Here is a 25,760-nt window from a genome sequence, read left to right on the forward strand (position 1 = left end):
TTTCTTCGCTGGAGTTGGAATTATAAATCCAAATGAGAGAAACTTATTGCATTTAAGCATTTGTTTATATTCTGCAGTACGTAAGGGATTACAAATAAAAAGACAAAAAACCAGGCTTTCTATCCTGCAGTCTAAAAGGAGATACAAACTTGTAAATACAAAATTCAGCAGTGGGATAGATGAAGCAAACTCTATATAAATAAAAATAATACAAGGGACTGATTCTTCCAAAGGATGAGATTATGAAAGACTTCATAAAATAAGACCCTCAATACAGGATTTTGAGTCAGTATTTGACAGTTCTGGTAGTATGTCAATCAGTATTCTAGCAAGAAATGCAAGCAATGGCAGAGATTTGAACAGGGTAGTTTAATATTGCTGGAGCACGAAGTGTGCATGACTTGTGGGAGGAGATTAGGTTGGAGAGATAAGCATGTCGCAGAAGAGAGAGAGAGAAAACAGTGATATAAAATTTAAAACCATGCAAAGTTTTTTTGGCTGTATTTGTATATCTGACCGCCACTTAATATATATACACCTCACTCTATAACCTTTCCAAAACTCAAACTCTTGATTTCTACTCCTTAAGTTTCCCCATTTCCATAAATGGTAATTCCATTCTTCTAGTTGCTCAGGCCAAAACCCGTAGGGTCACCCTTGAAATCCTTTCCCTCTAATATATACCTCAGAACCTACCAATAATTTCTATCATTGTACCTTATGATATATCTTCTCATTTCCTGCACTGCCTCTGTACAGTTTGAGCCACTAATACCTCTTTCCTGGACTTCCGGAGTGTCTTCCGATTGATCTCCGTTTCCACACAGCAGTCAGTGATCCTTTACAGACATGCCACTCCTGTGCTCATGATGATGTCTCTTCTGCTCAAAGTCCTCTAATGCTTTCCTACCTCACTAAGAGTCAAATCCAAATTCTGTATGAGAGCTACAAAGACCCTATTGCCAGTACTTTTCTGATAATCTGATATCCTTCCATTCTCCCTAATTTACTTGGCTCCACATTCTCTGGCTCCTTTGTACTATGACTAATCCAAGCATGCTTCCATTTCAGAACATTTGCACTAACTGCTGTTTCCTATGTCTTGGTTATTCTTCCCTATATTCTGGATTATTTGTTCTCTGATTTCATTCAGGTCCCTATTCTAATGCCTCTTTATCAAAAAGGTCTTCCCCAATATCTCCATAGGAAAGACTCCTTCTACTTTCCCATATTTTATCATTATCACTCAATCTTATTCTTTTTCTTATTAGTGTTCATTACCATCTGACATTATCTATTTGTTATCGCCCACCACTACCACCACCACTAGAATTTTAGTTCCATAAGAACCAAGACTACATTTTGTTCACTACTTATCTTCAGCATCTAGACTAGTGCCTAGCACACAGGACACATCCCATTAATATTTGTTGAGTTAATGATTGTTGCATAAATATATTCATATAGACCTAACCCAAGTAATTAGAAAGATGACCAGAAACAGTGTGGAAGATAGACTTGGGCAAAAATGAGAGCAGAGATATTAGATGATTCAAATAATATCAGAACTAAAACCTGGTAAGGCAGGGAGGGGCATCTGGCTGGCTGAGTTGGTTGAACATGTGACTCTTGATCTCTAGGTTCTAAGTTGGAGCCCCATGTTGGGTGTAGAGATTACTTAAAGATAATAAAACATCTTAAAAAGAAATAAAATAAAACCAGATAAGGCAGTGGGAATAAGATATGAAAGTAGTTAGATAAAAGCAATACAGTTTATAATTGATTGGATGTGGGAGCTAAGGTCAATGAAGGGGGAAGAGAAGATGACTTATAGAGAACTAAAAAATAAGCAAAGGAAAATCAATTTTAGGCATGTTAAAATTGAGGTATCTGAGACAAATGCAGGCTAGGATTTCCAACAGCTGCTAGATAGCAGATTTGGAACTCAGCAAGAAGATGTCAAAGCTGCAGATTTAGGTGTAGGAGTCAGCAGCAGATGAGTAAGAGTTAAAATGAATGAGATGAGATCATCCTGGGAAAGCATGTAGAATAAAAAAGAAACTCTGGACAGCACCAATACTTAAGGGGTAGAAAGAAGAAGAGGATCCAAAAAAAGAAATTAAGAATAATTAGCCTGAGAAATAGCAGACCAGAATAGTTCACATATGATAGCTTAAAAGATCTTCACGAAAGGAGGGCAAGCTGAGGTTGAGGGGAATTAGGATGAAATACAGAATAAAGGTGAAATATGGGTTTGAAGTGAGTGATACAGATTTGACAGAGGTGCTGAGAGGAATAAGCAGAAATTATTCTGTTGACCAAACTGGAAATTTGCCAAAGACAAACAGCAAACAGAACTGCTATGGTTGGCATCATTAAATATACAGCATAATTAATTTATAAGAAATGGGCTAAATCAATTCAGCTGGAAATCTGAACAAGTTCAGTAGAAGGAATGAGCTGAAATTGCTAGCAGGAGTGTTACTTCAACTGATAGACCACAAAGCTTAAGTAAGGAAATAAATGAGATAAGACGGATATTAGGAGAGGGGGGAAAAAAACCAAAGTCTGGGAGTGTCCAGGAAGTTCAAGAGCAGTAGGAACAAGAATAGGAAAGATGTGGAAGACCACATCTTGTATTACAGTTGTTATGAAAGACCAGTTTGCCAGAATTTAAGGTTTCACAGTTCGTCAATGCCAGGCAATAGTGAGGACATAAAACAGAAGATGATAATGAGATTTCTATACTTGTCTACAAACTTGATATAAAAAGACCACTAAATAATGGGAGTTAGCTACAAGAAACATAAAACAGAGTTCCTGCCCAAGCAATTCATAACTGTTGTTATAAGCATCAAGAAATTAACAGACTTCTAAAAGAGGGACTGTAAACACTACATGTTTGGGGAGAAAGTAGATGAATGGTTAGATAAGAAAACAGGTTAAACAGGTGGGAAATAGAGTAGACAAATAAGAGAAAGCAAAATGTCAGTGAGCTGACTTTAAGAAACTGATACGTTTTATTTCTTAAGTTTTCCCAAATGCCAAATGACAGTAACAACACCTGCTTTTTACCCACCTCCGAGGGCTATTTTTAGATGACAAAATCAATTTTAACATGAAGGAGAAAAGAACATTCATTGCAGCATTACTGATACCAGCAAACACCCAGAAATAACTTAAATGACCATCAATAGAAAATGGCTAAATAACTTTAGAATATTAATACAGCAGAGTCCATTATGTAGCAATTAAAAGGAATGAACCAGTCCTACAGATATAAATATAGATACATTTAAAAAAATTTAGCATTGTTTATAGATACGTATATACATAATAAGAGTATAAAAACAAATACAGAAATGATTAACAACATAGTCAACATAATTATTACCTCATCTCTGGGGAGGAAAGAAGGGAATGAAATCAAGATGGGTACCAAGGAAGGAACTTTCAACTCTACCTGTAATATTTATTTCTTTAAAAAAAAAGTGACTAAACCAAGTATCACAAAATGTTAAGACTGGATAAAGTTAGACAACAACAGGTACATATGCATTTATCTTATTAATCCTTATTCCTGAAATATTTCACAATACAAAAAGGTACAACATTATTATATAAGAAATACAGTATTACTCTATACATTATTACTAACAATAATATTCTCTCATACAAATCTATAAGACTGTCTAGTAAACATCATCAAATCTTTAGGAAATGCTTATAATCTATATTTTGGAAGTGATCCGAAAAGTATCTGACATTTCTTAAAACTGGTTTGTTAATTCATGACAAAAAAAAAGGTGACAGAACTACTTTAGTCATTAACACATTTAAATCATACAGATATTTAACTTCCACTAAGTCATAAAAGACATTTAATGGTGAGGTAATGAATGATTATTTTCTTCTCTATATTTTCTAATTGCATTACTAATAGCATTACTTGTATACACAGAAAAGAAATTTTTTGAGGGAAGAAAAATCAACTTTACGTCTTGATTGTTTTTCTGAATTCTTTTAAAAATTTCTTCATTGAAACGTTTTATCCTTTTCTATCTTTGCATTTAGTGATTTCAAGTTCCTAAGGAAATGAACAATTCTGAGGCCATGAAACTACTATTCAAAATTAAGACTTATACTTCAAAAAAATTTTTAAAAACTGACGAACTAGAAGACAAGTAATTTTAAACATACTGTAGCATTAAGTAACGATCCATGAAAATCTATGATTTTCGCACCTACTGCATTCCATATCTTCAGGCCAAGGAACACCAAACATCTCCATGAGCTCCGAACACTCACTGTAAGCCCGCTGACACAGCCTACGACAGGGAAGTGTGACACGTCCATATTCCATACAAATAGGAGCATAGAGTGCACAAAGAAATGGCCGAAAATCCCGAGAACAATCCAGATTCACCATTGGGTGGAATGGCTAGGAAAAAGTTAAAATTGAATAATTAGAGAAAGAACTGTATACAAGTTAAAGCTTCCTATATAGAATATTACAATATTCTTTTTTTTCCATTTTAAAAATTTCTGAAGGTTATTAAAATCTCTGAAGGAAAGTTCTTGGTTTTTGAAACAAAATCCTCTTAGCTATATCCCTAAAGATTCTGAATTGGTTAAGACTGAGGTGTATTTCAGAATCTACATGTATATTTTAATTGTTAGAGGTGATATTAATGAAGAGGCAGGGCTTAGAATCACAGTATGATCCATTTTACATAGAAAAAAAAAAAACCATAAAAGATATGTGCCAAATGCTCAAAAAAGTGATTATTGCTTGGTGACAGGATTATAAGAGATTTTAATTTTCTTCTTTTCATGTATTTCAATTTCTACATTTTCTTCAACTAACAAGTATCAACAGGAGAGAGCAGACAAATGCTAAAAGAGGAAAGGGAGTGGGGGTGGAGGAAAAGAAATAGTTATACATAGCAGTAGTTATTTTGAGAGCGAGGGAGAGGGAAGGATCTCTCACATTAGTCTCATATTTTCTTGTTCTTGTTACATTAAAAATTTTTTTAAACTGGTAACACATGATGTAAACAGAACTAACACTGTAAGCTGATATTAAGGAAACAAAAGGAAAAAACAGTGGCCCCAAACATAAAACTATGCTTAAATAAACATTATAACCACAGGAATAGATCAAATATCCCAATAAATAAGCATCTGAGTTTTTTTACTATCAAATATTTTTCTACTCATTTATATAATAGTTTCAGAGTCATTGCTGATTTTGAATTGGTAACAGATTAATTCTCACCACTAAGCCTTTCTACTGAGTAAGAATCAGTCAATTTTAATGTTGATGTATAATATTTTCCAAAGGCTTCCTATACAAGACACAGTCAGAAAACCAAGAGTCACTTAAAGAAACTGAGGAGTTAACTGTATAATGGACACAGTACCCAACATATATGTAACCATCACTCCCTAGGATGAAGAAGTAGCTTGTGTTAAACCAATGTTTCCATCAAGAACAATTTTAAAATATAGAAAAACAGCTTTAAAGCATCTACTTAAAGCTACTCAAGAACTGTTGAAGCAAAAGAACTAGACGGATCAAGAATACAAAGAGCAGGAAACATGGAAAGGTGGCTGGTAAGAGCAGCTGCTTTTCCAGGGAGGCATTTGTTGAATCTGGGCATAAGGCAAGAGGCTGAGAATCAAGCTTTGACTAGGCTGGTGCTACAATCCAGCACTGCTTTGGTGGTCATACAAGGCTAGACAAAATTCAAAATGAAAGGAATAAGACATGATAAGAAGGGTAAGTGCCAAGTATTGAGTCTGACACAGAGCCAATTTTCCCTTCAAGAAATCTGAAAATTCTGAAGCTGCATGAGGAAGGAGCTAAGAAGCTAAGCAGAAAGGCTCTGAAAAGCAGAGTGGAGATCTTGGCAGTTTTATCGCACCGAAGAAACATGGATTAGAGTTCAAGTCCTGCCAGGGGAACTGAACATACCAGACTCTCTTATCTGGAAACCTCGGAAGAGCTACACTCTAGTTGCAGTGGCAAATCAGAGGGAGGCAGAGACCTACCAAAAGTGCAACCCAGTCTCAACTCAGCTCAGTCCCTGATGGAATTAAGGTGATCCACCATTTATCTGTTAATTAGAAGAAAGGGTGACCTTCTCTGGAGTAATATAACATCATCAACCTCACCAACATTTTGTAATGTCTACCACTCAAAAAAATTACTAGGTATTTCAAGAGACAGGGCCATATGCGGTGCCTGGGTGGCTCAGGTCATGATCTCAGGGTCCTGGGATCCACCCAGCACTGGGCCTTCTGCTCAGCGAGCAGTCTATTTCTCCCTCTCCCTCTGCTCCTCCCCACCCTGCTTGTGTGCACTCTCTCTCCCCCCATCTTAAATAAATAAATAAAATCTTAAAAAAAAAAAAAGAAAAAGAGAAAGAGAAAGGAGACAGGGCCATATGATTAAAACCAAGAAAAAAATTACAATGTTTTGGTGATCCAGCTATTGAACTTAATATACAAGACTGTATATAACTATGTCAAATATGTTCAAGAAAATAAAAATGAAGAATTTCCCTAGAAACTGAAATCTATTATAAAAGGAATCAAGTGGAAATTTTATAAGTGAAAGACACAACTTGGAATTAAGAACTCATTAGATTTATCAGAAGACAGAGCAGGCAAAACAGGAAACAAGGCAATAGGAAATATCCAAACAGAAGCACACAGACCAAAAAATACTGAAAAATACATTAAAAAAAAAAAAACAAGAGAAATGTAAAACATGGAAAAGCCTAAGATATGTATAGCTGGAATCTCAAAAGGTGGGGAGAAAGAGAATGGGCAGAGGCACTATATTAAAAGATGATGACTGAGAATTTTCCAAAACTAATTGAAGACAACAATCTACAGATTCAAAATCTTCTGCAAACCCCCAAAAAGGATAAATACAAGAAAATCACACCCAGGCAAATGTTAAATTGTTGAAAACTGAAGAAAAATATCTGAAAAGCAGCCAATGGGAGGATGGGGGGGGGAAGACAACTTACTTTTAACAGAGCAACAGTTAACACTCAGAGCTGACTTTGGAAAACCATAAAACAATAGAATGACTTACTTAAAGAGCTAAGGAAAAATAACTGCAAACTTGTAAGTCTATAGCCAGCAAAAAGATCCTTCATAAATGAAGGCAAAGTAAAGACATTTTCAGACAGACAAAAAAATGGGAGAAAATTAGTCATCAGCAAACCTGCACTACAAGGAATACCTAAGAGTTCTTCAGACAGAAGGAACATGATCAAAGATGAAAACTCAAAAGCACGTAAAAGTAACAAAAGGGGTGAATATGTGGGAAAATATAAACAAATACTCCCTGTACCAATAAAAAATAATAATGTCTTAAAATACATACAAAACATAGGTGTGTGTGTGTGTGTGTGTGTGTGTGTGTATAATTTTTAAGATTTTATTTATTTATTTGACAGGGAGAGAGAGATAGGGAGAGAGAGAGAGAGCACAAGCAGGGGGAGCAGCAGGCAGAGGGAGAAGGAGAAGCAGGCTCCCCACTGAGCAAGGAGCCCGATGCTGGGCTCGACCCCAGTACTCTTGAGTTCATGACCTGAGCTGAAAGCAGACACTGAACCAACTGAGCCACCCAGGCGCTGCCAAAACACAGGTATATTAATATGTATAATAATAAAATGGAAAAGATGGGAGACCAGAGGAACACTAATGGGGTAGTGGTTAAAATGATTACATTAGAGTATTATAAGTCATAGGTGTGTATCATAATTTCCAGGGTAAACAATAAAAGAATGCACACTGAGGTAAACAAAGGGAAACAGTATAACACAAAAAAAGGCAGAACTGGAGAGAAAAAGAAATGCAAAACAGTTTGGACACACTGAAATCTAATAGTAAGATAGTAAATATTAGCCCAAGTACACCAGTAATTATGTTAGATATATATGGATTAAAAACTCTAAGTAAGGGGTGCCTGGGTAGCTCAGTTGGTTAAGCATCTGCCTTCAGCTTGGGTCACGATCCCAGAGTTCTGGGATCGAGCCCCGCATCGGGCTCCCTGCTCTTAGGGGAGCCTACTTCTGTCTCTCCCTCTGCCTGCTGCTCCCCCTGTTGTGCTCTCTCTCTGTCAAATAAATAAATAAAATCTTAAAAAAAATTCTATAAAAGACGAAGACTTTTGGACTAGGTAAAAACCAAAACAGGGGCGCCTGGGTGGCACAGTGGTTAAGCATCTGCCTTCGGCTCAGGGCGTGATCTCAGTGTTCTGGGATTGAGCCCCACATCAGGCTCTTCCGCTATGAGCCTGCTTCTTCCTCTCCCACTCCCCCTGCTTGTGTTCCCTCTCTCGCTGGCTGTCTCTGTCTCTGTCGAATAAATAAATAAAATCTTTAAAAAACAAAAACAAAAAATGATGCTGTTTACAAAGACACATTTTTCAATATAAAGAAACAGGTTAAAAGTAAAAGAAAGGTAAATGTTAATGCAAGAACTAACCAAAAGAAAAAGTAGATTTTATGACAAGAAGTGTTCCCAGAGATAAAGGGCATTTCATAAGACAAAAGAATCAATTCACCAATACTAAAAAGCAAATCTAAACATATATGTACCGCTTAACATAGCTTCAAATTATTTTAATCAAAAACAGACAAAACTAAAAGGGAAAATGTACAAAGCCACACTCAGAGTGAGAGATTTATACACTTCTCTCAGTAACTGACAGAAGAGTAATACAAAAATTCTTTAAGAATACAGAAAATCTAAACAAGCCAATTACAAATGTAATCTAAATAACATGTATAATCATGACGTCTGACAATGACTGGAACCAATTTAACAGACACATGGAATCTTTATCAAAATTGGCCATGTTCTAGATTCTAAAGCACGCCACAACAAACTTCAGAGAATTAAAATCATTCACAGAAGGTTCTATGACTAAAATGTAATTAAAGTATAAATCAATTACAGAAAGAGCACAACCCCAACTGCTTGAAAATTTGGAAATTAGACAACAAAGTTCTAAATAACCCATAATCAACAAGGGGAATCATAACTGAAATGGAAGTTGTATATATAATTATATAGATTATATAATCTATATATAAAAGTAAATAAAGAAAATATCAGCAAAAGCAGTAGTCAGAGAAAATTTACAATCTGATATACACATATCAGAAAATAAGAAAGCCTGAAAACAATCAATGATCTAAGCTCCATCTCAAGAGCTAGAAAAAGAATGGCCAAACTTGGGGAATGTATAAGGCAATAACAAGAAAAGAAACAACTTGAATTATCAATATCAAGAATGAAGAAGAGAACATTACTAGAAAAATAATGTAGATACCATAAATAATAAACTTGACATGATGAAATGAACAAATGCCTTGGGGAAAAAATCAATTTACCAAAACTCATAAAAGTTTACCTTCCAACTACAAAGAAATTTAATCCATTATTATGATTCCCCCCAAAGAAAACCCTAGGCTAAGATGCTTCACTAGAAAAATCTGTCAAACATCAAAGCAAGAAGCTGCAGTAATCACACACAATCTCTTCCTAAAAAGGGGGAAAAAGGAACTTTCTCAATTCATCTAATGAAATCAGCCTAAATTTTATAACAAAATCCAACAAGAACTATCTAAGGAGGAAAATTATTCCTCATGATCATGGATATAAAAATTATATCAGTTAATTAATCCAGAATATGTAAAAAAGGAGTAATATACCACACCAAATGAACTTTTTTTCCTAAAGATAGAACACTGATTAACATCTGAAAAACCAGGGGGCGCCTGGGTGGCTCAGTCATTAAGCATCTGCCTTTGGGTCAAAGGCTCAGGGCCTGACCCCAGGGTTCTGGGATCGAGCCGCACTGGGCTCCCTGCTCAGCGGGAAGCCTGCTTCTTCCTCTCCCACTCCCCTGCTTGTGTTCCCTCTCTTGCTGGCTGGCTCTCTGTCAAATAAATAAATAAATAAAATCTTTAAAAAAAAAAATCTGAAAAACCAGTTAATGTAATTAATGGCATTAACAGAAAAAGGGGGAAAACCGCATGATTCATTAATAATATAGATGTAGTAAAAGTATTAGATGAAATTCAACACCCATTTATTATGAAAACTCTTTGCATAGTAAGAAGAAATTTCCTCAAATCTTCTGGAAAGTACATGCATCAAACCATAGCAAACCTCATAGCTGGTGGTAAATTACTGAAAGCTTCCCAAAATCGAGGAGGAGGCAAAAGTACCTGTTATCACCATCTCATTTAACACTGTATTGAAAGTCCTCACCAGGGCAGTAAGAAAAGAAAAAGAAATAAAAGGTAAAAGAATTAGAAGGAAAGAAATATAAAAATTAAAGGTACATGAATCAGAAAGAAAGAAACTATCATTATTCATAGGTGACTTGTGTTCCAGTTACCAAACTTTTATCTCTCAGTTCCAAATTCACCCCTCAATACCTGTTCTCTGATAATTGATGGGATTCATTTCACCATTCTCCTTTACAGTAAACATGAGTTTAAACTTTCTCAATAAGGAGTGTTGTAGGGCAAAAGGGCTTCCTTGTTGGTTGTGGTTGCTGCACAGTGCAAATGTAAAGAGGTAAATCTTCATGACCTTGGATTTGGCAATGATTTCTTAGATTTGACAATAACAAGTGCACAAGCACAAAGGAAAAAATAAGATACATTAGACTTCGTCAAAATAGAATGCTTTCACGTATCTAAGGACATTATCAGGAGAGTACATAGACAACCCACAAAAATGGAAAAAAAATTTTATAAAACCTATCTGGTAAGGGTCTAGCATACAGAATACAAAAAGAACTCCCACAACTCAACAAAAAGACAACCAATTTATTGAATGGGCAAAAAACTTGAATAGACATTTCTCCAAAGAAGTTATGCAATGGCCAATAAATACATGAAAAGACATTCAATGTCATTAGTCATTAGGGAAATGCAAATCAAAACCACAATGAGATACTACATTACACCCACTAAGATAGCTAATCTAAAAAACAGAAAATAACAAGTGTTGACAAGGACACGGAGAAATCAGAACCCTCATGTGTTGCTGTGGGAATGTAAAATCATGCAACCACGATAGAAAACAATCTGGCAATTCCTTAAGAAGTTAAACATAGATTATCATATGATCCAGCAATTCCACTCCTACGTACATGCCAAAATAATTAAAAATGATGTTCAAATCAAAACTTGTATATGAATTTTCACAGCAAAACAGCATTATTCATAATAGCCTAGAGAGCAAATAAAGCAAAGGGAAGGAAATAAAAGAAGAAAAAAATCAATGAACCTGAAAACAGAAAAGCAATAAAGAAGAATTCTCAAATAAGAGCCGGTTCTTTGAAACTACCAATAAAATTAATAAGTTTCTGACAAGATTAAAGAAAAAGGAAAAACACAAATTACCAATATCAAGAATAAAAGAGAAGATGTCACTGAGGCTCTGCAGGCATTACGTAGACAATAAGGGAATATTACAAACAACTCTATGCATAAACTAGACGCCTTAGATGAAGTAGACCAACTCCTCAAAGGCAGATTACCAAAACTCACCCAAGATGAAACTGATATTCTGAATAGTCCTGTAACAACTAAAGAATTTGAATTTGTGGTTAAAAAAACCTCCAGAAAAAGAAATGTCCAGGTCAGATGGTTTCATAGATAAAATCTAACAATATTTAAACAATAATTAACACCAATTCTAAACAATCTCTTCAAGAAAATAGCAAAGAAGGGGGGTGACTGGGTGGCTCAGTCGTTGGGTGTCTGCCCTTGGCTCAGGTCATGATCCCAGTGTCCTGGGATGGAGCCCCACACCGGCTCCCTGCTGAGCAGGGAGCCTGCTTCTCCCTCTTCAGCTCCCCCCACTTGTGTTCCCTCTCTTGCTGTCTCTTTCTGTCAAATAAGTAAATAAATAAATAAATAAAATAAAATCTTAAAAAAAAAAAAAAAACAGCAAAGAAGGGAACACATCCCAACTAATTCTGTGAAGCAAGGGGTGCTTAATATTAAAACCAAACAAAAATAATACAAAAGAAGAAAACTACAGACCAATAGTCCTCATGAACATAAATGTAAAGTCCTTAACAAAATAGTAGCAAAGCAAATCCAAATATATAGTAAAAGCATTATATACCACAACCTAATAGGGTTTGCTCCAGAAATTCAAGGCTGGTTCAATATTCAAAAGTGAATTAATGTAATCCCATATTAACAGGCTAACAGAAAAATCACATTATCATACCAAATGATGCTGAGAAAGCACTCATGATTTTAAGTTTTCAACAAACTAGAAATAGAGGGTAACTTCCTCAACTTGATAAAGAGCATCTACAAACACCCTACAGCTTTCATAATTAATGATGAAACATGGATGCTTACCCCTAAGATTGGAAATAAGGGAAGGATGTCTGCTCTTACCACTCTTATTCAACATGGTACTGGAAATCCTGCCAACACAATAAAGCAAGAAAAGGAAATAAAAGGTGTAGAGATTGGAAAAAGAAATAAACCTGTTCCTATTTGCAGTTAACATTACTGTCTACATAGAAAATCCCAAGGTATCTACAAAGAACACCTCCTTGGGGGCGCCTGGGTGGCACAGCGGTTAAGCGTCTGCCTTCGGCTCAGGGCGTGATCCCGGCATTGTGGGATCGAGCCCCACATCAGGCTCCTCTGCTAGGAGCCTGCTTCTCCCTCTCCTACTCCCCCTGCTTGGGCTCTCTCTCTGCCAAATAAATATATAAAATCTCAAAAAAAAAAAAAAAAAAGGAAAAAAAAAAAGAACATAATAGAGAACCCAGAATCAAACCCACATAAGGATGGACAACTGATTTTTGAGAAAGGAGTGAAAGTAATTCAATGGTGAAAGGATAGTTTTTTCAACAAGTGGTGCTGGAGGTGGTGGATATTTATAGACAAGAAAATGAACCATACCTTATACAGATTAACTCAAAAGTGATGCATGGATTTAAATGTAAAACATAAACACTATAAAACTTAAAACAAACAAACAAGAAAAAATCTTCCAGACCAAGAGTTAGGTAAACAGTTCTTACACCAAAAGGATAATACATAAAAGAAAGGGAAAAAAAGGTAAACTGGACTTAATTAAAATTTAAAACTTCTGTTCTCTTAAAGACCTTGTTAAAAGGATGTAAAGACATACTAGACTAGGATAAACTATTTGGAACCATATATTCAACAATGGATTTGTATCTAGACTATATACACAAGTCTCAAAACTCAAAAATAAACAATTCAATTGCAATATGAACAAAAGACATAAACAGACATTTTACCAAAAAGGATATATAAATAGCAAATGAGTACATGAAAAGACATTCATTATCGTTAGCCATGAGGGAAATGTAAATTAAAACCACATGAAATATCACTAATACACATATTAGAACTGAAATAAAAAATTATGACAATACCAAATGGTAGTGAGAATGTAAAATGGTACAACCACTATGGAAAATAGTTTAGCAGTTTCTTAAAATTCCAAACATATGCTTCTCATATGATCCAGCAATTACACTCCTGGGCATTTATCTCCCCAAAATAAAAATTCATGACTGTACAAAAACCTGTACACCAATGGTCATAACAGCTTCATCTGTAAAAGCAAAGAGCTAAAACAACCCAAATGTTCTTCAGTGGGTGGCTGATTAAACAAATTGTGGTATATCTGTATAACAAAATATTGAGAAATTAAAAACAATAACTATTGATACATAGAACTTGTATGGATCTCAAATGATTATTATGCTAAATGAAAAAAATCTCAAAAGATTACACACTGTATGATTCCATTTATATAACATTCTTGAAATGACAAAATTATAGATAAGAGAACAAAGTAGTGGTTGCTCAGGATTGGGAAAAAGGAGGAGGGAGAATGGAAGCATAAAGGAGTTCCTTAGTGGTGATAAAACAGTTCTTCAGCTGTAGAAGTGGCTACACACATGTATATACGTGATAAAATTGCAAAGACTAGGAGCGCATAGTTGGCTCAGTCGGTGGAGCATGAGACTCTTGATCTAGGGGTTGTGAGTTGAAGCCCCATGTTGAGCATAGAGCTTACTTTAAAAAAAAAATTGCAAAGACTACACACACAGACACATGCATATGCACACACAAAAATGAGTACATGTAAAAACTGGTGAAATATGATAAAGTCTATGATAATACCAAGGTTAACTTCCTAGTTTTTATGCTATATGACAGTTATATAAGATACTAAGACTGGAGTTGGGGGAGGGGGCAGGGACTAGGTAGGGTAACAGAATTTCTCTGTACTCTTTGCAATTTCCCATGAGTTTATCATTATTTTAAAATTAAAAGTTAAAAATGTTATTATATTCACATATTGATGACATATGTACATATATCATATGTATATGCATATGTATGTGTTTTTATTTTTATGTATGTCTTAAGTCTCAAAACTTGCTTGGTACTTAGCAACACATAAAATAGCAACCAATCCGATATTGTTATGTTACTATGTTAGTAAAACCTCCATCTGTGAATTATAGATGAATTATAAAATTGATTTGAGTGATTATTTTGTGCTGCCTGCAATGAGCCTAAAGTTATAAGTTTATGCTCTTGCCACTTATTAGCTGTAAGCACCCTGTGCTGTGTAGCTCAGCTAGGATTTACTGACACTAAAGGGATAAGCAGTTAAGTGCCTTATACACATCATCTCATTTAATCCTCCTGATTATCCCATAAGGTAGGTACTATAATTATTAATCACATTTTATACTACATATGAAGAAAATGAGACATTAAAATTAAGTAACTTGCCCAACATCACAGAGCTACAAAGACAGACCCATGAGTCAAGACCCTGGCATTCCTATCAAGAGCCCTTGAAGTTAACCAATTTGTTCCACATAACCTCTCTAAACTTCAGTTTTCTCCTCTGTAAAATGGTCTTAATAACATATAAATAATAGTATATAAAACAGTTACCATAGAGAACCCAGTAAAAGCTTTAAAGGGGATTAGAAGAGCTGCAAGTTAACAGAGCTATAGCAGTCATATATGGTGGGCCTAAGGAACCCTGCTGAATTTGAATGCCCTGTTCTCAACAAGTGAAAGTCAACTGGAATGATGTTATTAAAAAGCAAAACAAAGCATGGATGAATATTATGCTGGGTGAAGGAAACCAGACATAAAAAAGTAGATATTGTATGATTACATTTATATAAAACTCTAAAAAATGAAAACTAATCCACAGTGACAGAAAACAGATCAGTGGTTGCTTGGAGCTGGGAGTGAAGAAGGGAGTAGACTACAAAGGCACACAAGAAAGCTTCTGAGGTAATGGAAATGTGCTGTATTTTGACTGTGTTGATGGTTTTACGGTATATACATTTATCAGAACAGTGAACATTTTAAATGGGTCAAGTTTGTTGTACACTAATTATACCTCAATAGAGCAGTTATATAAAAACAAAAATATTAGTATTTTTCAAATGAGCAAATTGCCTTGGTTTTAACGCTAACATTTTTTAACCTCAGCAAAATCAAAACTAAAAGGAGTAGCCTGAATACCGTAAAGTTGAGAATATATCTGATAATACTATTAAAGCTCTATCAAATAGAAAAACAATTGAACTGATTAATTTTTTTAAAGAGTCCTACTGTGTACCTCCTTAAACAGTAATACTTTTTTGTTCACTAAATCAAGACCAGGGTATAGGAAGTTTACAAACTGAAAAGTAACTTTCTAAAATTAAATTTCTGGTTTCTACAACAAAGGTGCACTACATGGAACCTTCCATTCTTTGTTCAAATTCAAATCAACCAAGCCTTTGTGCTCCCATTCTCTTTCTTCTTTCAAATTTCCATTCCTGTTACCATAGGAACCTGCTAGCTGACAAGCCTTCAAGCACAGCAACAGCCCAAGCTTAGCAAGGGGTATGAAAAGGGGACAGAGTCAAAGGCCAAAATTTGACTCATGAGAATCAGAATTCCAATCTTTGTCACTCTACAAAGGGTCTGGTAACCACAGAAACTGCATCCTATTGCGTTTGGGAATATTATGACTAAATTCACTAAATGTGAAACTAAATGTGGAATGGCCTTGGAAATTCAAAAAATGGTATTCATTCTATTTCAGATCCAAATTAGAATAAGAAGTTATTCAAAACAACTTTTTAGAATAATTTCAAGTGATTTAAAATAAGATCTTTAAAAAAATCCTTTTATGTAAAAATAAATTCTCAATAAGATCTAAAACTTGAAGAATTATTTTGTATTAAAAAATTCTAGGTTTGAAAAACACCTTTAATCCTACAGATTTTTCTTCTACAAATCTTAGTTTTAAAAAATGTCTTGAGATAGTGTATTAAGTACTTTCCAACAATATTTCAGTAAGTTGATTTACAGAAATTTGCCATTAGGAGAGGAACACGTTTATCTTCTTAAGTCAAAGGGGAATTCCCAGAGGAGCCATAAAATTTGACTTTTAAGGAAGTTTTAATATTTCAAATATGAACAGTTCTAAACTATCATCTCTCTCAAAAGATAAAACCTTACAAACAAAATTCTACCACACTTCATAGTTTAATTGAAAATAAGTATTTTAAAGGAATAATTTGTCATACAAGAAAATCAAAGAAAAAATCTAAAAGCTATTTTTTTCCTTAAAGTCAGAAATAACTAAATGCTATTAATTCTCCACTACTTGTATGTACATTTTTCAATTTAGAAGATTCTTAATTCCTGACTGCTTTCCCTGTCACACAACAGACTTCTCAAGCCACTTCACTAGATTGTTGTTTTCTTCTTCGGGAAAACCACCTTATTAATAGTAAACCCAAACAAAAGACAGTAAGGGAAATAAATCTGCTAATGCATGTATTCTGACAATATAAACCATGAATTGCAACAAAATTTCATTTTCTAAAAAGCCTACCCACAAAATGTTAATAATTACTACTACATAGGAGTATACTACACTATTCTCTTACAAAAGACAACAAGAAAAATCTTTCAAGGCCCATTCAAATACTGTCTACAATTGATCCCTTTCACAGAAGATCCTTCTCTCTTTTGAATCCCCTTAGCACTTTATGCCTTTTTTTGTGGCATTTATCAAGTTCTTCCTTGTGTTTCAGTAATTCAATCAAAATATATTTAATAAAAACTAACTCTTGGGTACTATGAGAACTAAACAAAAAGAACAGTTGGGATTATTAAAAATAAAGTTTCTGCACTAATTTTACTATTTTAAAAGCATGTGTTTCTTACAGAAAAATAAAAAAATACGAACATTAAATAAGACACAGAAAACACAAATAAATTGTGCTAATTCAGGAAAACCACTGTTGGCCTTGGTGAAAATCCTTCCAGATCACTTACTCCGCATAAACACGCACATATATATTTTTTTAAAAAAACAGGATGATACCATACATGTTATCCACTCCTATCTTTTTTTTCCTACTTAATAATGTTTCAGGTACAACCATTAGAATTTTGACAAAGATCAAGAAGAGAATATTTAAGGCAGAAGGAACATTAAAGCCCTAGAGATGGGAAAGACGGGTTGCTCTGTTCTTTTGCCTAATTACACCACATATAAGTACAAACACACGATGCCCAAAGCTCTGAGTCACTTTGATTAGCTACTCCCCACCCCTCAAAAGGCAAAGTAAAATACTAGTGTTCATAGTTATATGTTACCCTTGGTATTGGGATTACCATCCCCATCAAGCACACTTCTATTTACAACTGAAGGAGATTTAGTGCTTAGGTATAATATAAATATGACGAAGACTATCATCTTTTAAGGGACTTAGTTTATAAAGTTTGTTAATTAATTCAAACATTTTATTTTTTAGCAGTTTGTTTAGCAGTTCCTATGTATGAGGCACCGTTTTGGGTGTTAGGCATACGAAGGTGAAAAATGACAAGCCCTGATTTCAAAAGGAAAAGACTGTAAACAACCCAAATGCCCATCAAAAGGAATTGAAAGAAAAAAATGAGGGCAACTGAACACCCACTAGGATGACTATTAAAAAAGAAAGAAAGAAAGAAAGAAAGAAAGAAAGAAAGAAAGAAAGAAAGAAAGAAAGACAAAACCAGATAATAACAAGTGTTGATGAGGATGTGGAGAAATTAGAACATTTGTGGCACTGCTGATGGGAATATAAAATGGAGCAGCTGCTACAGAAAACAGTATGGTGGTTCCCCAAAAAATTAAACATAGAATTATCATATGTCCAAGGAATATATATACCTTCTGGGTATATATAGCCCCAAAAATTGAAAGCAGAGACTCAAATAGGTATTTTACACCCATGTTCATAGCAGCATTATTCATAATAGCCAAAAGGTAGAAGCAACTCAAGTGTTTGATGGATGAGTGGATAGACAAAGTGTGGTATACACATACAATGGAATATTATTTGGCTTTAAACAGGAAGGAAATTCTGGCATATGCTACTTGGATAAACCTTGAAGACATTATAAGTGAAATAAGCCAGTCACAAAAGGACAAATATGTATGATTCCTCCTGTATTTGGTACCAAGAGTAGTTAAATTCAGAGAGAAATTTGCCAGGGGCTTGGAGGAGGGGAGAATGGGGAGTATTGTTTACTTGGTACACAGTTTCAGTTCTGTTAGATTAAAAAGTGCTAGAGATAAATAGTGGTGATGACTGCATAACAAGATGAATACACTTAATGCCATTGAACTATACACCTAAAAGGATCGGAATGGTGAAGTTTGTATGTATTTTGCCATTTCTAAAAAAAAAATTTTAATAAGCAATATCTATAATTACTACTATGGAATATCCACCATCTATTGTTAAATGAAAAAAGATAGAAAAAAATAGTATAACACTATTATCAAAGAAAGGTGAAAGGATATACATGGACAGATATTTTATAAACATTTTATGTAAATATATTATACTTACAATTTTTTAATGGAAGAATAAACAAAAAACTTTAAATGACTATGTTTAAGAGGAAAGGAAAGAACAAGGTAGAGGGAAAAGGGCCAGAAACTAGACTTCTCTGAATGTATCTTATGTTATATATATAAAGTTTTAAAACACAATAAATTAGAAAGAAAGAAACTTAAACCAAAAAAAAAATTTTTAAGTCATTCCTCAAAAAATGAGACATATGCATCTAAATGTGTATTGAGTTCAACCACACACAGAAGTATTTAACTTTAAAATACAATAATCTGACTGTATGTCCTTGGTCAGTTACATCCCTAAGGACAAAAAGAAGTACAAAAAAATCAAACTGCTTTCAGTAATCATATTGTTAGTAGTAATGTTATTATTCTTAAATCATATAATGTACATGTATATAAAGCTTTAGTATAAGAAAAAAGAGAAACAAGATCTTAAAATGTTAAAAACTCGCAATATTATTTGAATTGAAAGTATCGGTATAAACTCATGATGTACTTTCTTTAAAAAAAAAAAAATTAGGCTTATTTGTCCACAAATAGGCCTAAAAATGACTAACCTAGTGTCAGTAGGCTTAGCACCTAGATAGTGGTCTCTCAATATCATTTTCAACTAAAAGGAACCAGTGTTTTCTAGAGAAATCTCTGATTCAAAATTTGAGGAAGAATTTTAAGAAAAAAGTTTCTTTGGATCATACCAGAAAGCAAGGAAGCTATGACACACTACCAGGGTAGTGTCAAAAACCAGGAGCTACCTTGAAGAGGCTCCCACTACAAAAGACAGTGCCCCAGGAGGAAGAATAATAACGCAATGGATTGAAACACATCAAATAAGTTAAATGGATTGAAACACATCAAATAAGTTAAATCCATGAGTTTATAATGATACTTTGAAAAAAAAGAAAAAAGACTTCATTGGTCACCTTTGAAGGATGTTTGGGAATCGACTCATCTTGAAAACTAATTAATATATGGGGGCGCCTGGGTGGCTCAGCCGTTAAGCATCTGCCTTCGGCTCAGGTCATGATCCCAGGTCCTGGGATCGAGCCCTGCACTGGGTTCCCTGCTCAGCGAGAAGCCTGCTTCTCCCTCACCCACTCCCCCTGCTTGTGTTCCCTCTCTCTACCTCTCTCTGTCAAATAAATAAATAAAATCTTTAAAAAAAATAATTAATATAGGAGAATGATCAGGTATTTATCCTTTCTTATATAAACTGTACATAAGAGTAACTCTGTAGCCCAATAGTCAATGAGAAAAAATTTGTTTATAAAACATTCCAGCTGAGAAAGGAAGAATGACAGAATTAGAATATCACCATTTCACAAAACTTTAATGAAATTGTCAAACTAAGGGATGATCGTGAATGGCTGCCAAAATTATAAAGAGTGACAACCAGATATTATGTGCCTATAAAGTATTCTTTAAAAAAAAAATCAAAAAAGGAGACAGAGGAACATGGTAAATAAAACAACAGGGATGCAATCGGCAAAATAAAGACTATGGGAAACTCTATAGAGTAAACATATTACAAGAAAAAAGAGAAGAAAGGGAAGGAGAAATTATATTAAAAGAAACTTAAGAGACATATCAATTGAATGCAATATATGAATCCTGATTTGAAAAGCCAACTATAAAAAAAACTGTGAAATGATCAGAGTAATCTGAACATTAACTGGAGAGTTGATGATATGGAGGAAGTGATAAAGATATGGTGTTTGTATATTTTGAAATAGTTCTTACTTTTTAGAGATATATACAGAAATATTTACAGATGAAATTACGGTGTTTGAGACTTGCTTCAAAGTAACCCAGCCGGATGTGCAATCATAAATGAAACAAAACTAGCTGTGAGTTGATAATTTTTGAAGCTGGATGATAGGTAATGGGTATATGGTGTCCATTATACTATCTTATCTATATTTCTATATAACTGAAATTACCTATAACAAAAAGGTTTTTTTTTTTAAGTTAGTTTGAGTTTGGATAACATGAAGACTGGTTCAAACATGCTTTGTTCTTAATGAGTCATCAAAGATACCAGAATTTTGAGCTTTTAGGTTCTGTGTTCCCTGTAGGTTGTATTCCACTGCAAGCTTTCCATGCTATAGAAAATCTTTAATGAGGATGACAAAAGAAAACAGGAAATGGAGGAAAATACAAACAATCCCGAGTTTTTTCCTCTGATTATCCTATAGAGGTCTAGTTTCTTAAAAAAAAAAAAAAAAAGAGTAGGGGCTACTGGGTGGCTCGGTTAAGTGTCCAACTCTTGATTTTGGCTCAGGTCATGATCTCAGGGTAATGGGATCGAGCCCCACATTAGGCACTACATTGGGCGTGGCGGCTGCTGCTTGAGATTCTCTCTCTCTCCCTCTGCCTACCCCCACGTTTAACTCACGTGCGTGGGCTCCCTCTCTCTTATTCTCAAAAAAAAAAAAAAAGAGTAGACAAGTGATCAACCTCGTAAAGAGATGGATGCTTGTTCCACACACTAACTGAAGTTAAACAGGGTGATAGGCAACAAGGACTACTGCCTTGCATTCACACAGCACTTTAACTTTTCAAAGTTTTTAAATATACATACCACTTACATCATTTGACCTTTTTTTTTTTTTTAAGATCTTATTTATTTGTCAGAGAGAGAGAGAGAGAGCGAGCGCACAAGCAGGGGAAGGGACAGGCAGAGGGAGAAGCAGACTCCCCGCTGAGCAAGGAACCTGATGTGGGACTCAATCCCAGGACCCTGGGATCATGACCTGAGCCAAAGGCAGATGCTTAACCAACTGAGCCGCCCAGGTGTCCCACATCATTTAATCTTAACAACCTTGTAAAATGGACAAGGAAAAAAATTCACTTCCTAGAGGAAACCAACATAAAGAAGTTACAAAATCAGTTAGTGGCAAAATACAAATTTTCTATCCCCATTTCAATGCTTTTTTCACTAAACTGTCTCCTTCTTATTCGACTGTATTTAATTATCCAGTACAGGGGGAAAGGCTGTTCAGATCTCTTATTACCACTGCAGTCATAAATACCTGATAATGTGTGGTTGGTAAAGAAGTTACTAACAATTTGTTGACATTTTGTTGTCCATGCTGGATAGCTCCCAAAAATTTACTTAGCAATTTGGACAGCTCAAAATGCTTTAGGAAACTCAGGAATGAGATTTTTTTTTTTTCTATCAAAAGCCACTGATAAGGGAAAAGATATCAAGTTAAGAACTCATAAAAATTTAGTGTGTTTGTGTATAGATGTTTTAGAGGGGACAGAGAGAGAAATAATAAACATACCAGCAAAGATCTTTTCCAACTTAATGACTTACACTTATGTTATCCCATTTATTTAAACATGTCCCAATTTCAATGAAGGTACAGACTAAGAATCTTATACCTACAATGAAGGAACAGCCAACTGACTGACTGGGAGTAATCATATTTGAAATAACCCAGATTCTGTACTTTCTCTCATCTGTGGTATCCTAGCTCACTGCCATATACTATTCTATTCCAGGCACTCATTGTGATTCACCAAATCAGTACAGGAATGAACCCAAGGCAGACGTGAAGCACAGGCCAGCAGAAAGATGCTAGCCCTAAGAAATTATCTTTCAATTCACCGCCCCACAGTGAACACTCAAAAATGTGCTTCAATTGTTTGTTCCAATTACTTGCTCCTGGTAAAAGTTGACAGATACATTCTAAGATCAGAGATAGAGGGTGTCATCAGCAGATTCAAGTGCTTGTAAGGACCCCAAAATGCTTACTTCCATCTGGAAGGATGGAAACTGCTGAGTTTCCATGTCCTTTGCTATTACAGAAACTTTATACTCTCAAACTGTCTGACAATTCTGTCAGTGGCATCATTGTCTTGATATGACAACCACGCAACAAACAACTATCTGCAACATTATTTACTTCAAAGAACTAGAGCTTTCTCTTAGAAAATATTGCCCTCTTTGATGCTCTCCCCAGAATATGTGGAATTTAAGCAGAAGCAACCTTATTGCCAATAAAATATCTAGACTACATAGGCAAATTTGAGAAGTAGGTAGTGATAGCTTACTATGCCATTATTATGAATGTCCCAAGGGCCTACATCTAGGAATGCAAGTTCACTAGGAACAAATATATTATCTTTCTAGTACTTTCTCTTTAAGATCATTTAGAAATGGAATTTGGAATAGAATTAACATTTGAAGTTAACCTACTGTGTGCCATACACTGCTAGCTATTTTATAAGTTTAATCCTAACAGCCCTTTGAGGTTTTTTATGTTATTACTGCCTTTTCACAAATGAAGGAACCAAGGCTAAGGGACTTGTTAAGTGTCTTGTTCAAAGTCCAAAGTTACTACAAAGCCGAGACAGAAGTTGAACCCAAATCAGTTCAAATATCTTGATGACTTGCTTCTTACTACCCTATTTGCTTTCTAAAAGACTTATACTGACTTATAATGATACTAAAAACTAAGGTATTCCTACTCCAATTTTTTTTGGTAAGACGATGGTTTTAATACACACTAAGGACTACTATGTTCAGAACCAAATTAATGTATTAAACCAATACCCATTTTCATATCCTAATTTGATAGTCTATACCAAATCTCTCATTACCAGTTAGACCTTATATAGTCAGAAGAGCAGAAAATGTTTTGTTCAACCTCTATAATATTTTCATATATTTAGAATATGTAAGATGCCCTCCACATTTCAAAATCTATAAATAATAATCTTTCTACAAATTTTCCCAGACACATTTATGTCTGTCTACTTGGAAGTAATGAACCTTTGGGTTTTACCATAAAATGAAGCATTCCAAAACATGTAGGCTTCAATGTGCTGAAAGCACTATAACAACAGATTACAGACTAAACTACAAAATATTCTCTGTATAATTATTATTAGCTCCATTTTACAAGCAAAGAAACTATGGTAAGAAAGTTCACATAATTTACCCAAAGTAATAAAGCTAGAAAGTGGGAGAGCTGGAATTTAAACCAGGTTTGTATAATTCCAAAGCCTATGCTCCCTATTGCCACCATCTGCTGTCTCCTAGTTCCTATCTGGTAAACATATTATCCTTGCCCACAATGTCCTTGTCCCAATTCTAAAACCTCTACAGAAATGCATGCATACTTATTTAAAGCTATGGTTAACTATATTCATTAATTTGTCATAGCTTCTAAAGTAAAATCATTACAAAGTTACCTGAAGAATTACCATTAGAAAAATTCAGGTAAGGCAACACATTTTCATAAAAGTTGGATAGGTTGAGAACAGATAATTTATACAACCAAACCTTTTTTGTTCATCAGGAGTTATCATTCTTAAATTGATGTGATGGTAAAACTAGAAAAATTTTTAAAAATTTTAAGAAAATTCAAATACCATAAACCACCAACCTAAAGGCTGAACAAAGAACTTATTTTACAAGATCACATTACCTTCAATACTTAAGGACTGAACTGTGACTACTATTATATTCTATATCTGAGGTTTTATTATCAGCCTAACAGAAAAAACATAAACATACCGTAACTTGGACAATTTTAAACTTCTGAATGGCTACTATCTCCCATGTTCCAGTGTTTCATATTTCTTTATAAAAGCATATCTAAAAATAGGTCGAGTAACCCTCCTCAAACACGAATTCCTCAATCTATTAGAGTTTGAACCTCAATATATAACTTCTTAATGTAGAAGATATAGTTAAAAATAACATTCTTCTGTTTTTTTATCAGACACATTCATTAGATTTGTAAGACAATATAACAATCATCGTCTAAGATATGTCAAATAATAGATCAAGTCTTACCTCCATTGCTAAAGCTGCTGTCTGTTGGTCATAGTGATTCAGAAGATTAGGCATGAAGGTAGTATTATAAGGCAAATCTTGGCACATCCTCAAGGTAATGGGTTCACAAGAAAACAAACTGTGCCCACCTATATGTCCCACAAACATAGTCAAGGGCCAAAAGTAGAAGACAATCCAACTCATAGCCATCCTTCCTGGATCTGAATGAGATTTGGATGATCAGGCCTACTCAATACGTATTTTAGATCTTTATACACCTGCAGGTCTCAGCTTGAAAATATTTCTTCTATATCTTACTGTTAAGTTCTTCAAACAGTTAAATACTCTTTGCACCGTCAGAGGTTTGTTAGCTTGGTCTCACAAAAGGCATTTGTTTTTGGTTTCACAATACGGGAAAATGACATCATCTTGTCTCTTCTTTTCATTTTATTACATAGGGCACATTTGGCCAACATATCAAGTTGATCAACCACATTCCCAAACAACAGATTCCATCTTAGGAGAAGAGCTATTTCTTCCTTTGATTGAAATATCTGAAAAGTATTTTTTTAATGGGAGATATTAGTGATTTCCTCTCAAAATATTGTAGACTTGATATTAAAGTCTTTGATGAGTTCAGTAAAGTTGCAGGATACAAAGTCAATATACAAAAATCAGTTGTGTTTCCGCACACCAACAATGAACTATGAGAAAGAGAAATAAAGAAAGCAATCTTTGATGAGAGACATCATACTGACCTTATAGATAAAATACATGGATATTTCAGAGACATAATATAGTTTCTCTACTTTATCATTTATGCTATAGATATGCTAAAATCCTTAACCAGAATTTAAAGGCAAATTTTCTTCCTTCAATTGTTTATATAACCTATGGTTTAATTTCTTATCTAGAAAGGTGGTTTTTCATTTGTCACAAGATATAATTAATCCATTTTGAAAAGTTCTTATGCTGTTGT

At 34.5% G+C, this 25,760-nt stretch overlaps 1 protein-coding gene across 1 annotated transcript in view; it reads right to left on the bottom strand.

Annotated features, from left to right (window-relative positions):
• Positions 1 to 25,315, bottom strand: part of FZD3 (frizzled class receptor 3) — an 87,113-nt gene extending 61,798 nt beyond the window's left edge. The window contains exons 1-2 of the mRNA XM_045774059.2: positions 24,803 to 25,315; positions 4,245 to 4,441 (exon numbers count right to left, since the gene is read on the bottom strand). Coding sequence (XP_045630015.2) covers positions 4,245 to 4,441; positions 24,803 to 24,991 — 386 coding nt within the window. The 5' untranslated portion in view covers positions 24,992 to 25,315. The remainder of the gene's footprint in view (positions 1 to 4,244; positions 4,442 to 24,802) is intronic.
• Between the last annotated feature and the right edge of the window lie 445 nt (positions 25,316 to 25,760).

Source organism: Ursus americanus, chromosome 13, assembly GCF_024610735.1.
Source record: "Ursus americanus isolate L20-20 chromosome 13, mUrsAme1.1.p, whole genome shotgun sequence".
Classification (NCBI taxonomy): Eukaryota; Metazoa; Chordata; class Mammalia; order Carnivora; family Ursidae; genus Ursus; species Ursus americanus.